At 41.9% G+C, this 16,089-nt stretch overlaps 1 protein-coding gene and 1 long non-coding RNA gene across 5 annotated transcripts in view; both read left to right on the forward strand.

Moving 5' to 3' along the window:
- The window catches only part of LOC5518949, a 20,640-nt gene extending 5,423 nt beyond the window's left edge, over positions 1-15,217 (forward strand). For 2 of the 4 annotated variants that reach the window (XM_048730527.1, XM_048730525.1), the window contains 20 exons: positions 2,321-2,392; positions 3,240-3,311; positions 3,374-3,457; positions 3,542-3,613; positions 4,367-4,435; positions 4,686-4,757; positions 4,961-5,032; positions 5,340-5,411; positions 6,277-6,348; positions 6,442-6,510; positions 6,831-6,905; positions 8,807-8,878; positions 9,085-9,144; positions 9,931-10,109; positions 11,149-11,268; positions 11,544-11,925; positions 12,307-12,484; positions 13,272-13,576; positions 13,889-14,667; positions 14,966-15,217. In XM_048730527.1, the coding sequence (XP_048586484.1) occupies positions 2,321-2,392; positions 3,240-3,311; positions 3,374-3,457; positions 3,542-3,613; positions 4,367-4,435; positions 4,686-4,757; positions 4,961-5,032; positions 5,340-5,411; positions 6,277-6,348; positions 6,442-6,510; positions 6,831-6,905; positions 8,807-8,878; positions 9,085-9,144; positions 9,931-10,109; positions 11,149-11,268; positions 11,544-11,925; positions 12,307-12,484; positions 13,272-13,576; positions 13,889-14,667; positions 14,966-15,156 (3,067 nt within the window). In that variant the 3' untranslated portion in view covers positions 15,157-15,217. The remainder of the gene's footprint in view (positions 1-2,320; positions 2,393-3,239; positions 3,312-3,373; positions 3,458-3,541; positions 3,614-4,366; positions 4,436-4,685; positions 4,758-4,960; positions 5,033-5,339; positions 5,412-6,276; positions 6,349-6,441; positions 6,511-6,830; positions 6,906-8,806; positions 8,879-9,084; positions 9,145-9,930; positions 10,110-11,148; positions 11,269-11,543; positions 11,926-12,306; positions 12,485-13,271; positions 13,577-13,888; positions 14,668-14,965) is intronic. The other 2 variants (XM_048730528.1, XM_048730526.1) reach the window with 2 other exon arrangements.
- LOC125568372 lies at positions 6,916-8,578 on the forward strand. Its single transcript, XR_007312302.1, has 2 exons — positions 6,916-7,328; positions 8,472-8,578. It is a non-coding gene; the product is annotated as an uncharacterized LOC125568372 (long non-coding RNA).
- Positions 15,218-16,089: the final 872 nt, after the last annotated feature.

Genomic DNA, 16,089 nt, shown 5'->3' on the forward strand with positions numbered 1-16,089 from the left:
TGTCAGGCGCTCAGGCTCAGTGGCTTGCTATGAGCGTCCGTATAGGTCATTTGTACTTTTGTCACCTACCCTCCCCTCACCTCCCGCAAAGACTAAATTAGTCACTGTGTTCCCCCTTGTTTCCCACGGACTCGTATTCGTAACGTCCCTATATGTCAGGCGCTCAGTTGGTTGTTATGAGTGCCGTATAGGTCATGTGTATTTTTTGTCACCCACCCTCCCCTCCCCTCCCACAAAGACTAAATTGGTCACTGTGTTCCCCCTTGTTTCCCACGGACTCGTATTCGTAACGTCCCTATATGCCAGGCGCTCCGTTGCTTGTTATGAACGTCCGTATAGGTCATTTGTACTTTTGTCACCCACCCTCCCCTCCCTGCAAAGTATAAATTGATCAGTGTGTTCCCCCTTGTCTCCCACGGACTCGTATTCGTAACGTCCCTATATGTCAGGCGCTCTGTTGCTTGTTATAAGCATCCGTATAGGTCATTTGTACTTTTGTCACCCACCCTCCCCTCCCACAAAGACTAAATTGGTCACTGTGTTCCCCCATGTTTCGAATGGACTCGTATTCGTAACGTCCCTATATGTCAGGCTCTCAGTGGCTTGTTATGAGGGTCCGTATAGGTCATGTGTACTTTTGTCACCCACCCACCCCTCCCTACAAAGTATAAATTGATCAGTATGGTTCCCCCTTGTCTCCCACGGACTCGTATTCGTAACGTCCCTATAATTCAGGCGCTCTGTTGCTTGTTATAAGCATCCGTATAGGTCATTTGTACTTTTGTCACCCACCCTCCCCTCCCACAAAGACTAAATTGGTCACTGTGTTCCCCCATGTTTCAAACGGACTCGTATTCGTAACGTCCCTATATGTCAGGCGCTCAGTGGCTTGTTATGAGGGTCCGTATAGGTCATGTGTACTTTTGTCACCCACCCACCCCTCCCTACAAAGTATGAATTGATCAGTATGGTTTCCCCTTGTCTCTCACGGACTCGTATTCGTAACGTCCCTATATGTCAGGCGCTCAGTAGCTTGTTATGAGCGTCCGTATAGGTAATTGTGACGAACGTCCCTATATGTCAGGCGTCCCTATATGTAACGTCCCTATATGTCAGGTAGAGCTACGGACCCCGGTCGATTTTTCAGGAATATATATTTCATGTTACAAAATCTTCTACAAAATTTCGAGAACACATTTATTTTCCCTGTTTGTGAAAATCACGTTACTTATTGAAGTTTTAAATTAGTAGAGAACCAAAAGCATAACAGCTCATCCTACTACGGACTTTACCGGAAGAACAATTAGAAAAGAAAATCAACGCCATCCGCCATGGTTGCGCCTTCAATAAAACGCCTAAAGACCTCTCCATTCGGTCGATCGACACTATTATCGTGCAACCCAGCAAATTTTGCAAAAATCATCCAGTTTGCCATTTTTATTTTCGGGTGCAGGTGCATCAATCACAACACAATTTTAAAGGAATTCTGCCGGCGAGCTGTCAAAAAAAACTTGAAAAGCTCATGGTAAGAACTCAACATATTGTGTGCTATATTGCAGGCGTGGCAAACGACTATATTTTAGTGAATGAAGGTAGCATCCTTGATAATCGGCGTCTGGTGCTGACTTAGCTCTTCCCACATAACCTCCTTCGAGCTCATTTAAGAACTCATACGCCCGCGGCGGTTGGGTTAAAATCTCATTTTTTGCCAAGGATTCTTGTATCGCTGTTGCTAAAGCTTTGCCAGTGGGGCATGTTGATAAGTTCCTCGAAGCTTCAGTTTGCTTATCCACTCCACTATATGTGATAGCATGAATTTTCCGGTTGCGCTCCGTCTAGCAAGTGGTAGGGGGAGGGCTCTCCATAAAAGTATTTAGTTCAACCAACTGCTATAAACACTTACGCTTTTGCTTTCCATTAGGGGGTCTCACCGGTCTCACAGTGATTTTAGAGCTTAGGATTAGAAATTGCTTCGACCACACCCAATGTGCTTGTATCTTTTAGGGGTTAAAAAATGTTGTTGAAAAGTGCTATTCTGTTCCGCCAGTCAGAACATTCTGATTCAAAATGCATGCCTTGTTTCGCCTAGTGTAGTGGCCTGGCTTTCTGTCACGGACATCGTCTGGTTTTCGTCCAGTGAATAGCATCGCGATACATCCAATTCGGCTATAACAATTTGCAACGGTTTATCGTTTTATGTTTGAATTTTTTTTTCGCCCAAAAGGGGGGCGACATTTCACCCCCGTCACCAACCCTGGTGGTGAATTTTTACTATTCATGAATTTTATATAACTTACTTTGAACTATTTTTGAATGGCAGATATCTTGATTACAACCCTCTCAAGACCATCAAACCGTTAACATTCGCAAATCTTTCGTCTCTTATGAATCTGTAAGTACCATTAGATGCTTGCTTCCTTTAGCCTTTTTTCCGTTAGCCTTTTTAATATCTTTCGAAGTTTTCGGCGCACATACACCTAGCTATAAGGCGGAGAATCACATCCAATTTTCTTCTTTTGTTACTAGCCTGAACGAATAAAAGCGTCTTTAGGGAGGACAAAATGGTGAAGCGTATTTTTTGAAGTTTAAAAAATACTACAATATTACAAAAATGGGAGAGATACAATTTATGTACACAAGACCAGGATTTCAGCTATGGGAAGGGCCACCAGGTGTTACTCTGGGTCAAAACACATGGAGAAAAACCATATCTATATCATGGATATTATCTCTTTTACTGTCGAATCCGTTGTATCAACACCGTCAGGACGTCGCATTTTCAAAACATCGATTTGTTTTTGTCTTTTGTGATTTTCTGTTCCGCCAGTGAAATTATTCTTAGCCAATCAGACTCTTGCCATCTCTCGCCTAGTGCAGTTGCCTGGCTTTCTGTCGTGACACTTGGTTTTCGTCCAGAGGGAAGCCAGGGAAGTGCACAAAGCGACACCCTGATTGGCTTAGAATGGTTTTACTGACGGAACAGAAAACCAAAACAAACCGTTTTTTGAAAACGCGGGTCGCGATACAACGGATTCGACAGTAATGTTTAGTAGATTACTGGTACAAGTAATCTTTGAGATTTCGCGTCGTTTGTTACACTCTCTGACTTACCTTTTCAGATTTGTTTTAGTTAAACCGTCCCCTTTTAAAGTTTCCGTGGCCAGACCTTCACTTTAGTAAATCAGATATTCCATGGTACTGACTTTGGATATATTTATGAAAACTCCTATTTATTTCAGCCATATTTTGGGATGTAAACTTGAAGATATCCGAGAAGGAACCTTTCAAGGACTGCGTTCATTAGGAAAATTGTAAGTCCAATCGCTTTTTTTTTTCTTTTTTAACAACAGCCTCATCAAACTTTTACCCTCAGAGATTTGAGAGAAAACAAGATCCGTGTTTTGAGGAAAGGGGTCTTCAAAGGGATAGTAGGCAACGAGTTTCAAAGGCTGGCTATGTAAGTAATCGAAAGTAAATTCAACAACTTTTTTCTGTGTAGCAGTTTTACAACACATTTATTAATATATATCATTTCTATTAGAACCTTACAGTTAAATTCAATATCTAAAATAGAAAAAGGAGTCTTTGAAGACGTAGCGGGTATCACAAAGCTGTAAGTATTGAGCGAAATATGCAATAAATCCCGTGAATCCACATAGCCCTAGCCGAATTATTGGGGATAGGGGCACGATACAGAAACATTATAAAACAATGGTAGGCTAGGCGCCTCTTGGTCATTTTCTTATAATTTTTTTTTAAGCCACGTACCCCCAGTGCCCCACCCCCGGCTACGGCCCTGATCCACCTACAGTAGAGCCCTTAACGTTAGCTAGCTTGAGTTTGTGAAAAGCTTGCCGCAAGCTCGGCCTATCAATAACCATGGAGACGTGCGAGGCTCTGGGTACAAGCTATCCTACAGAACAAGCATAGGGTGGATGACAACCGCGACGCCAAAGTCTTCTGGGTAATTTTCATTATGGCGTCCAGCTAATAAAGGATACCATATTGAATTTACCCATAAAACCTTAGGGGCGTATAAGAACGGGTAATGCAATTCAAGCTAAACAATTTCTGATTATTTTAAAGGGACATACTTATAATGAAATACGAGTGGCCAAAAGAACAACTTTTTTTAGTATAATTACAATTAAAACTAATTTTTCATAGTATAATTAAAATCGAAATCTAAGTGTACATTTTTCATCTACAATGACTTGATACACTAATTGGAAATCCAATTTGGGGGGGGGTGGGGGTGGGGGGAGGAAGAGGATTCCATTTAAAGCTTTTGTCAAGAAATGCTTTCTCGACGTTTCCCTCCCCTCCCTCCTGCCCGCTTATTTGTGTCATGTTTTTACTTTCGCAGAGACCTCAGCGTGAATAAGTTGGTCTCGTTCCCAGACCTCCAAGGTCTTGCAGAAAACGTGGAGAACTTGTAAGTATTCGTAGATCTTGCAGAAACCTCACGAGCTCGTACTCGGATTTTTTTTTTTTTTAAAGAATGCACAGACAATAACAGATAGAGCCACCTGATCAATTCCAAACAACCCTTCATTTCAGTATTTAATAGCATACAAAATTTGAGAATTGTCAAAGAAGTGTCGCCCTCCTCACCACTCGCTCTCTAAGGCACCTACACGATAAACATCCTTTAATTGAAATGCTGATATGACTCCTGTTTGCAGAAATCTACACAGTAATCTCATCTACGATCTGACCCAGCTCGGCTCTATGCGAGTAAAAACAATCACCCAATTGTAAGTGATGTAATTGCTATGGCGTAAGTAGAGAACTCTACTGAGACTATGGTCCACGCATCGTAAGGCGGGGGAGAGGGGGGTTGTAGGGGAGTGACTAATATTTTCTGGTTTAGAAGTGAAGTTGGTACGTGTGTGTCGTCTTCGGTTTCGGAGCCTACCGAGAGACCAAGCGTTATTCTTTTATTTTGTTTGCTTTTTAGAGATCTGAGTTATAACAAAATAAGGACGATAACCTCCAAGACGTTCAATGCCGTCAATATCAGAAGGACGTTGTAAGTATGTTGTAAGTAGAAGTGAGAAGATAAAAAAGGCGAAATACAAAGGAGACAAAGAGAAGAGACCTATTGCAACAGGAAATTAGAAGGGCTGTAACAATAGTATACAGGGGTGTAGCCATGGGCAGCCAAAATACAGTAAATGTATAAGACATTATGTAAAATAGAGAAGAAAGTTCCTTGAAAGGGCCTTTTGCCCCCCCCCCCCTGAACATCCTGGCTACGCCGCTGGTAGACATCAAAGCGGTCAACCAGGGTCGATTGGATCGACCTTTCTATGAGACATACTTTCTCCTTCTAATAGGAATTTGGCAAACAATGAGATAACGAGCATTCCTGAGGGATTCTTGGAAAACTCACCTCGTCTCAATGAACTGTAAGTATAATGACATACTGACGCTTGTGTTTGGGTTCATATTTTGAATATTTCAATATATTTTCATTTTTAAAGATAATTTTGCCCAAATCCGGAATCCAGATTTTTTTTAGCTTTTGTAATCCGAAACACACACTCAGGAATCCAGAATCCATGTAAGTTTGGAATCCGGAAATCATATATTTGGAATCCAGTCATCAAAACTCATGTCATCTAGAAGAATCTGTAAATCTTGAAACACCAAAGTTTCTGCATCCGTGTCTACTTCTCTATTTTTTATCAAACCAACCAACCAACCAACCAACCAACCAACCAACAAACAAACAAACAAACAAACAAACAAACAAACAAACAGAAAAACAAACAGAAAAAAAACTACAGCACGATGAAAAAAAGGGTTTTGAAGACCGTCTTTTTTAGTGGCACTAAAATCTCGTTTATACTTCATTGGGATCCGGAATCCACGATGGATAAGAATCCGGAATCCAAGGGTCAGAATCCGGAATCCAGAGCCTGGAATCCAGAATCCGAAAGCTTCTTGGATTACCTTACACGGGGCGATTCATATTTTGAAAATTCAATATATTTTCATTTTTAAAGATATTATTGCCCAAAGACTTTTTTTGCTTTTATGCTTTAGCAAGAAAACGGGGTCGTTTTTATTGCAGGATTGATTGAATTCACAATCCATTTGCAGTTGGATTTAGTTTGCTAATGAAATGTACATCTCATTTCTAGAGTCCTTTCTGGAGCACTAAAAGACTCGACAAAGTTCGTCACACACATATTTAATTGGCTACAGAGTTTTCTTCTGAAAGACGATATCTTTTATGCTAGACTTTTCACAATTTTGTATATTATTTAGATTTCTTCACCAAAACAAAATTCAGCACATTCATCAACACGCTTTTCGTGGAATGAACAACTTACAGGGACTGTAAGTAAACGGCAATCATTTTCCATTATCATTATCATTATATCCAAAATCATAATGATCATCCTCATCATTATTTTTTAATATCATTTGCAGCTATTTGTTCAAGAATAAGATAAAGTCTCTTTATGACGAAACGTTCTCTGGGTTAGTTCTTTCGAATTTGTAAGTATACAATTGTTGTGTACTTTGATTAAGAAATGCAAACACCCAATAATAGAAACACGAAGCAGCAAAAAAGGTCACTCATTGAACAACATAGTTAACAATTACCACACGTTCAGAAGTTTCCTGAATGGTACTACAAAATTTGATTACTCCCAAAATAAATGTAATTGAAAAGCCTTGCCTTTAAACTCATACTTCCACTGCCCCTTTCCTTCTAGTTTTCACCAATTAAGACTAAATATTGAACGGGAGTCCTATGTTTTTTCCTACATGGTAAATGTACAAAACTAATTGTATTTAATCATATTTTCCACCAGGTTTTTACACAGTAATATATTTGTCAATTTGACTGGTACGCCATTTAAGGGAATAAAGAACGCAGCGGCAAACGTGTAAGTAAGCTTGAAATCAGCACCAATAGTGAGATAAAATGATGAGACTTTGTGACCGAAGTTAAAATGAGATGCGTGAGGTGAAGTGTCATGAGTTAATGGGAGGTGACGTCACGTTAAATGAGATAAAGGGAGATGAGGAATGATGATATATGAATTGAGCAGAAGATAAGGTGAGGATAAAGTGAGGTGAGGATAAGGTGAGGTGATGATAAGGTGAGGTAAGGATAAGGTGAGGTGAGGATAAGGTGAGTTGATTATAGGGTAATATGAGGATGAGGTAAGGATAAGGTTAGGTGATGATAAGGTGACTTTAGGATAAGGTGAGGTAAGGATAAAGTGAGGTGATGATAAGGGGGGTGAAAATAAGGTAAGAATAAGGTGAGGTGATGATAAGGTAAGGTGAGGATAAGGTTAGATGAGGTGAGGATAAGGTGAGGTGATGATAAGGTGAGGTGATGATAAGGTGAGGTGATGATAAGGTGAGGTGATGATAAGGTAAGGTGAGGATAAGGTTAGGTGAGGATAAGGTGAGGTGATGATAAGGTGAGGTGAGGATAAGGTGAGGCGAGGATAAGGTGAGGCGAGGATAAGGTGAAGTAAGGATAAGGTGAGGTGAGGATAAAGTGAGGTGAGGATAAGGTGAGGTGATGATAATGTGAGGTGAGGATAAGATGAGGTGAGGATAAGGTGAGGTGATGATAAGGGGGGTGAGGATAAGGTGAGGTGAGGATAAGGTGAGGTGACGATAAGGTAAGGTGCGGAAAAGGTTAGATGAGGTGAGGATAAGGTGAGGTGATGACAAGGTAAGGTGAGGATAAGGTTAGATGAGGTGAGGATAAGGTGAGGTGATGATAAGGTAAGGTGATGATAAGTTGAGGTGATGATAAGGTAAGGTGAGGATAAGGTTAGGTGAGGATAAGGTGAGGTGATGATAAGGTGAGGTGAGGATAAGGTGAGGCGAGGATAAGGTGAGGTGATGATAATGTGAGGTGAGGATAAGATGAGGTGAGGATAAGGTGAGGTGATGATAAGGGGGGTGAGGATAAGGTGAGGTGAGGATAAAGTGAGGTGATGATAAGGGGGGTGAAAATAAGGTAAGAATAAGGTGAGGTGATGATAAGGTAAGGTGAGGATAAGGTTAGATGAGGTGAGGATAAGGTGAGGTAAGGATAAGGTGAGTTGAGGATAAGGGGAGGTGAGGATAAGGTGAGGTGATGATAAGGTGAGGTGAGGATAAGGTAAGGTGAGGATAAGGTGAGGTGAGGTTAAGGTGAGGTGAGGATAAGGCTAGGTGAGGATAAGGTGAGGTGATGATAAGGTGAGGTGCTGAAAAGGTGAGGTGAGGATAAGGTGAGTTGAGGATAAGGTGTGGTGAGGATAATTTGGGGTGAGGTGAGGAAAAGGTGGGTTGATGATAAGTTGAGGTGAGGATAAGGTGGGGTGAGGATAAGGTGGGGTGAGGATAAGGTGAGTTGAGGATAAGGTGAGGTGAAGGTAAGGTGTGGATAAGGTGAGGTGAGGATAAGGGGAGGTGAAGATAAGGTGAGGTGATGATAAGGTAAGGTGAGGATAAGGTGAGGGGATGATAAGGTGAGGTGAGGATAAGGAGAGGGGATGATAAGTTGAGTTTAGGATAATGTGAGGTGATGATAGGTTGAGGTAATGATAAAGTGAGGTAAGGATAATTTGAGGTGATGATAAGGTGAGGTGAGGATAATGCTATATGAGGTGACATAACGTTAGTTGAAAGACGAGAAGGCGTAAGGTTTATGTGTGGTGTGGTTTTGCTACCTGAGATAAGGTGCATGAGGGATGTTGGCAGTGGGCCTGAGGTGTTTGCTAAGTAAAGGTTAAAGAATAAGGATTTATTAACGACTCAAAACCTTTACAAATTACAGGTACCTCTTCGCGAATGGCGTGGCCCACATGAGCAATGACTTTCTGAGTGGACTTGCGAAAAAAGCTAGCGTGTAAGTTTAAATTATGTGCTTTGCGTTTAAAGATCTGAATAAGTCCCTGCAATTTGCAATTCAGAAACAACATTGTAAGATAACGTTAGTACCTGGTTTGTGGATAAGATGGTACTACTTTTTGGCTTAGTTCCATTACATGTGCTTTGATTGGCTGAGTGATACTTATGACACTCCTGGTTTTACCATAATAAATTGTACCCTAGTGCCGTTGACTGCAAGACCTTACTGGATTTGCCACATCTTGGAATAGAGTCGCCTCAAATGTAAGTATTACTTCAATCACCTAAAGTGATAGGAGAAAAACAGGAAAATTCACTGTTACTTTTTATACCGGAATTACATTAATTATACGTCGGAATACGTGGTCTGTATTGACCGTTAGAGATGCTAGAAAAGAAGACAAATTCAACATAACGCAGAGTCATTGGATAGATATTCGGCCATTACCTACCCTTTCCAAGGTTAGAATGGCAGTGGCATGGCCGTATCTAATATGTACGGGTTTTGCAAATATGGTGGTGTAGTAGCTTCTTTGAGTCGGTTAAATCAAACTCAAAATCAAAGAGCCTCTGTCAGCCGCTGTTGCGTCACAAAATGCCAAGTGAGAGAAAGCATCCATTTCCATCGACTAATTTGGGGGTGTTGTTGCGATATTTTCGATTGAATCTAGTAAATAGGCCATGTGAGTTTATTCTTTAATGGTTACTTTGAGATTTCCTCCCTTTACATCCTCGGGGACCCAGGGCGTCACGGAGATCGGACACACAGGGAACGCGCGAAAAAGAAAGAGTGCCCTATCTTTCTCGCGCGCTCCCTGTGTGCCCAATCTCTGCGATGCTCTGGGTTTCCCGAGGATGCTCCCATAATTCGCCTTCCAATTTTGGTTGAAAACAAAAATGGGTGGCTTACAAAACACCTAGAAGTGTAGCTTTTCCCTTTTTTTTCAGGTTTATTTTTGTTCCATGTTTATGAGTTTCAGACCAGAAAGCGATGTTCTTAGTATTGCAGGTTTTATGGGAGGATACGAGACTGCGTGTTTTGTTTTTTAGAGTATGCGCACCGTACCACCTGAGTTGGGTAGTTGGTCAGAGGCATGAAGTCGCAATGGCACTGCGCAAATCTGGTTTTCGTTGTGAGATGCGATATGTAGATGACTGGGACTGCATCCTGTGTTCAGCTGGGACATATGGCGACGAAGAAAAAGAGAACTGCGTCACGTGCTCCGCAGGTAAAATGACACGTGTTCTCAAGTAAAGTATCACGTCATTCGCACGTAAGGCATCTTGGGAAAGCTATAACGTAGGAAAAGCTGTCACCATGCTTGCTGTCACTATGTTATCATTTCACGTATTTGTATACAAGTGTCACGTATTCTCTGGTAATTTATTTTTATTCATTTAGAGGCTTCTGTCACAAGGTGACGAGGGGGCTGCTATCGGACGCGCGGTCCCGCGACGCAATCCCCGACATACTACACGTGACAGGACATGACTAATTTTACAGAACAAATAGGAAAAATATAATAAAGATCAATACACATAATGTGACAGCATAAAAGCTAGCAGCAGTCTATAAGGTGACCTTAGATCGCCTTGTCATCACCTAACCTTATCCTAAAGTCACCTTATCATCACCAAACCTTATCCTAAGCTTACATTATCATCACCTCACCTTATCCTCACCTCCACTTATCATCACCTCACCTTATCCTCACCTTACCTTATCATCATCTCACCTTATCCTCACCTCATCTAACCATATCATCACCAAACCTTATCCTCACCTTACATTATCATCACCTCACCTTATCCTCACCTCCACTTATCATCACCTCACCTTACCTTATCCTCACCTCACCTTATCCTCACCTCATCTAACTTTATCCTCACCTTACCTTATCATCACCTTACCTTATCCTCACCTTACCTTATCCTCACCTCACCTTATCCTCACCTCATCTAACTTTATCCTCACCTTACCTTATCATCACCTTACCTTATCCTCACCTTACCTTATCATCACCTAACCTTATCCTCTCCTGACTTTAAACTCGCCTCAATGTCAAAAAGCAGTTTATTATTGTATAGATTTGTGACTTTTGGTTTGAAACTAGCAAAGGTAGGCGACTGTTTAACAGATTATTCCAAAGTGTTACAATTCTAAAAAAAGGCTGTCACCAAGCTGTCACCAATTGAGGGACGTCACGTTCCCTCGTTGTGGAATTTCTAGTTATTTTCCCACCGATGACCAACTGTATACTTGTTCAGGTGGCTTCTACCAGGACGACATGGGTCAGTCGAAATGCAAGGAGTGCAACATGGGTACGTTTGTACACCCTAATAACACCCCGGCCACCTCGCCCACCTCATGCCAAGCCTGCCCACAAGGTGAGTACACCATACTACACCGTAATTTAAGCACCTGCACTTAAACACCTGGTCATACGATAAGTTGAAACACACACTTAAAGCACCCCGGCGACTCGTGACAAGCCCCACAACTCATGTTTGTCCCCAGCGAAATCAAATATTGTACACTCTCAATTGGAAGAAAGTATATCTAAATATGGATTATTTTGAGCTTTTGATAGATGAAAACAATACAAACCTCCAATGTATTGCAACTGCCATCAGCACGGTTTCCATGATGTCTTATTTTGCAGGTACCAATTCGGGCGACAAAGCCATGTACAGAGCTTGTAGTTGTTTGCCCAACTTCTACCGGCTTGATCGATTCGGCCGATGCAGCCCTTGTCCTGATAAGAGCCTCAAATGCGAGGACGACTACGCAATCCTGGTCAGCGGTTACTATTGGAAATGGACCAATCAATCAAAACGAGTCCAGTATGACAGCTTTATTTTAAACTTGTTAGTCAAGAATAGCACGTTCCAGACAGGTGTCACTGCGTTCAGCGGTAGCTTGCCGGCTCGGTTCAAATGTCCGCGCGACTCTTGTTTGGGTGGACTAGACTCTACATGCAAGGAAGGGTATCAAGGGCCTCTTTGCGCAATCTGCAAAAGCGACTACTTTGACAGGATGAATAGGTGAGCTTTGATCATCTCATCGAGTGTCAAGAAAAATGAACCCTGGTACAGCGGTTTCTTGTTTAATACACTTAGGCGAGCGTGCTCTAGTGACGTATTATCGGCCGGCCGATCTTTAATGGAGCTAACAAAGCATTGCCAAAAAACGTAAATGTTCTTCACTTCACTGCAATCAGTTCTGAAACCTGATGCAAATATAGGACTGCAACCTATTATTAACAGAGGGTCTACGGGTAAACAGTTATACAACAAATAAACAATTATTTGGGCGTGCGTGCATGTACTGAAAATCGACGTACTATCGACCATTTGAAATACACTACTTCATTATTCTTTTGCATGTATCATTAAGCTAGCCATGATTCAGATTTTTATTTCTAGATGCATCCACTGCCCGTCCAAGCTGCGGGCGTCATTCCAGATTCTCGGGGTTACTGTGGCATTTGTCCTTGTGTTGTTGGCTGTCCTGTGGGGAGACAAGAAGAAAATTGATCACAGCAGGCGGACCGTGGCGGATGTGATTTTGTCGTGTTTTAAGATTGTCGTCGGTTTTTATCAGGTATGACACCCAGGTTTGACCGTAAGTGAACCTGATCACCTCGTGGTTTCGTGGGTTCAATACCCTTCTAAACCAAAATTATGGATTGGGCACATTGAGCAATTCGACGTCTGAGGGACAACGGCTGCCGCTAGGACTGAATGACCGAGATAACACTTTAACGCTTTGCAATAGTTTCGATAAAATTACCTACAATCGTGGTCACATTGCATTGGGACACAGGTCAAAATAAAGCAAATCAGGACTGTTTTATAATAAGGTTAAATCCATTGACTATTAGCTTAGCGTTTATGGACTTCACGAAAAGAGTTTTAACGTCCAAGTTATAAGGCCTTGAGTGGTGCTTTCACATACTTTATGGAAAGCGCCATTTATCCCCATCGCCCTCCGTCTCTCCCCCCTCTTTTCGTCTCCCCCCCCCTCTTCGCGTCTCCCTCCCTTCAGTCGCCTTCCCCCTCTTTCAGGAATTTGAACAAATTCCGACAATGTCCTAATGATTTTTACCATGATTGTATATTCAGGTACTAACAAAAATTAACCGTAAGCTTATTTCTAGGATAGGAAACATTGATGTCTACCGTCGCCGTACTCGTATCTATAAGTCCATAATTAAATCCAGCGAGTACGGCAGAATTAAGATCGACACTACGTGGAGTGCGACCTTTGAATATACGTCGAACCCAGTGTATTATCTGAATAGACATTCAGATTCGGCAAGACAGGAACGTAACGCATTGGTCAGACCTTATTCTTTTTGTCTTAATCGTAAAATTCGTTCATCCCTTAGGTGATGGCTGGCATGTATTCGGCCTTCACCAACATCCAATGGCCTTCATCTGTTGTCTGGATGCAGAAGACCCTTCACTACATTCAACTCAACATCCTCGAGATAGCGCCTATCAGCTGCTTGACGGAAATACTCGCCTTCGACGCGCTACAACAGTTCGCGCTTGTGCTGTCAATCAACGTGATTGTCGTGGCGTTGTTCCTAGTCTACCTCGGACTTAGGATCAGGGTTATTCAGAAGAAGAGTGCCTGGGACCAAGCAAAGAAGTACGAAAACGTGGCTGGAACCAAAAGTTCCTGTATCAGGTATAAGCAGGAAATGTAGTGTCTGGTTATGTTGTATGCAATTTCAGATGTCCCATTTTATACTCTTTTTTCCTACAAAAAAACCCTTCTTATTTATCACTTAACTTTTCTATTGAAACACCATATATGCGTCGATTCATTACTATCACTACATGTTTTCCATCTAAGCGTCAGTTGACGTGTGTATCATATAGCGCAAATTCTCCTAAAACACACACGTAGAACTGCGGCGAGAAAGATTTTTCTGTCAATTCGTCACTGTCTTTGCCTATAGAAACGTTTGCGTTTACTTATCATTCTCGATTGTCATAGAAACATTTGCGTCTTCCTGTTCGCCACGTACCCAACGACCTGCACCAAGATCATTCAGATTCTCCCACCGAACTGCGTTCAGCTGTGCTTCGAATCCACGCATGCGCACTGCACAAGCTTTCTCCGCAGCGACTATTCAGTGCAGTGCCACACGCATGCGTACAATATCTACTGGCGGGTCGCGGCAGGGTGGCTAGTTTACCCGATTGGGTTCCCTATGGTCATCCTAATCTTAGTGTGGAAATACATCAGACAACCGCAGGTCAACCGTGGTCAGAATAACCAGGGTACAGAGCAAGATAGTCTGAATGACCCTCAAGAGCTAGGGCAGCTAATTGCCAATGAGCGTGTTCGTGCAAATGCCATCTGCTACGCCCAGCCGCGCGCGGAGCCTAGCGTTCGATCAGGGCTGACATTGTTTTACGAGAACTACAAACCTGAGTGCTGGTACTGGGAAGCAGTCGAGATGGGCCGGAAGTTGATTTTGACTTCCGGTCTGGCGCTGATTGGTGAACATAGTCGCACTCAGGTTGGTCTAGGGGCAATCATCTCGGCGCTGTTTGCTATTATGTATGTTTACCTGCGGCCCATTGCCGACCAATTCGAGAACATTCTCCAAACAATTGCTCTGATGGCGATTTTCTTGAATTTGAGCATTGGCGTCTTGCTGAAGACCCCGGATGACGAGGTGTCGGCGGTTATCAACCATCAAAATGATGACGTGGGCGTTTCTGTGATGCTCATCTTTATCAACACTGCCGTAATTGGCATTGTCGTAGGTGAGGTTATCTTTTCCATTTTTCCCCAAAAGGGGGGAGGGGGTGGTAGAGATGGGCGCTCTCGGGGCCTGGAAAGGAGCTTGAAGTGTTTTCTACGTCTGTGTTTTATTTTTTATGTCTTTTTTTTCTTCAACCGAGCATGCCCTTATTCTTATAATTAGTTTGTCCCCTTTCAAATTTTTAATGGCCTTTCCTCTTTGTAAGTCAGTTCGAGATATCGTGAAGCTCGAGTTATCGGGGAGTTCGAGTTATCGGGTTTTTAGGGTTCCATCATTTCTATATTGTCTTGCCTTCCCAGTGGCATGTCTGAGGATAATAATCAAGCACGTCTACCGATGGTGCAAAACAGAGGATCGCCCTGGCTGTGCAGACTGCTGGAGGATTTGCCTTAGCCTCGTCCTGCCGTGCCGACTGGGGTCAAACCACACGTCACGTGACTACCAATATAACATCAGCCTATTGGATGACGCTCGAACACGTGAGTGCTAGCGTCAGACCACAAGTCATGCGACTGCCAATATATCATCAAATACTGCCAATATAACACCTTTTGTGTTGACTGATCGAGGTATTTTTGGGGGATCTAGGATCCTGCTCTTTACTGAGATTTATTTATTGTACCAACCAAATGGATCCAGGCCTTATTCAATAATTTAAATTATGAAGTACATCAAAGTAAACAAACACAATTCCTGGTGTGAATATGGCTGTCAAAGTTGTCAAGATTCTAATGGTAAATTCTTATGTCCCATCATAGAAGTTCCATTATGAATATTTTTTTTAATTAAAACAATACTCTGACAAGCTTTGCCCCTGTGCAGAAAATGTCATGGATGTAACAGCATTCCAAAGATTCAAAATAATATATTTAGACTGTTTAGATGCCATACTGTAATTTTTATGTATTGATTTAGAGGCGATTCTCTCCTTCATTGGACCGAATATTCAAAAAAATGTCTGGAAATTAAAATCAAAAAATATATCTCCTTTCATGCATTACATATTGGTGCACCCCCCTTTACCATATAGTGGCCTTGTTGTTGGTGGCCTACTCCCAAATGAATGCAATGAAGAAAAAACAGATTGATTTTGGAAGCAAATCCTAAAAAAACATCCAAGGCATCACTGACAGTGCTAAAATGCTAACTTCTAATTTCAAACCAAACCCTTTGATCTATGTTTGGGGTAGAGAGGAAGCAAAGAATATCAATTGACTAAAAAATAGTCGACGGGAGAGGAGATATAAAGTAAATTGACTCAACTTGAAAGGTTTGGTGAAAAAATAAATATAATGAAAATAATTTGATTGACCATTTCCTGACATTTCCCCTTTCCCATTATCTTAACCCTTTCACCACCACAGGCCTCTAAAGAGGCCATGTCTATGCTATCCAAGCTATGTGAACAGAATTCTATTATTGA

The sequence above is a fragment of the Nematostella vectensis genome, chromosome 7 (genome assembly GCF_932526225.1).
Source record: "Nematostella vectensis chromosome 7, jaNemVect1.1, whole genome shotgun sequence".
Lineage (NCBI taxonomy): Eukaryota > Metazoa > Cnidaria > Anthozoa > Actiniaria > Edwardsiidae > Nematostella > Nematostella vectensis.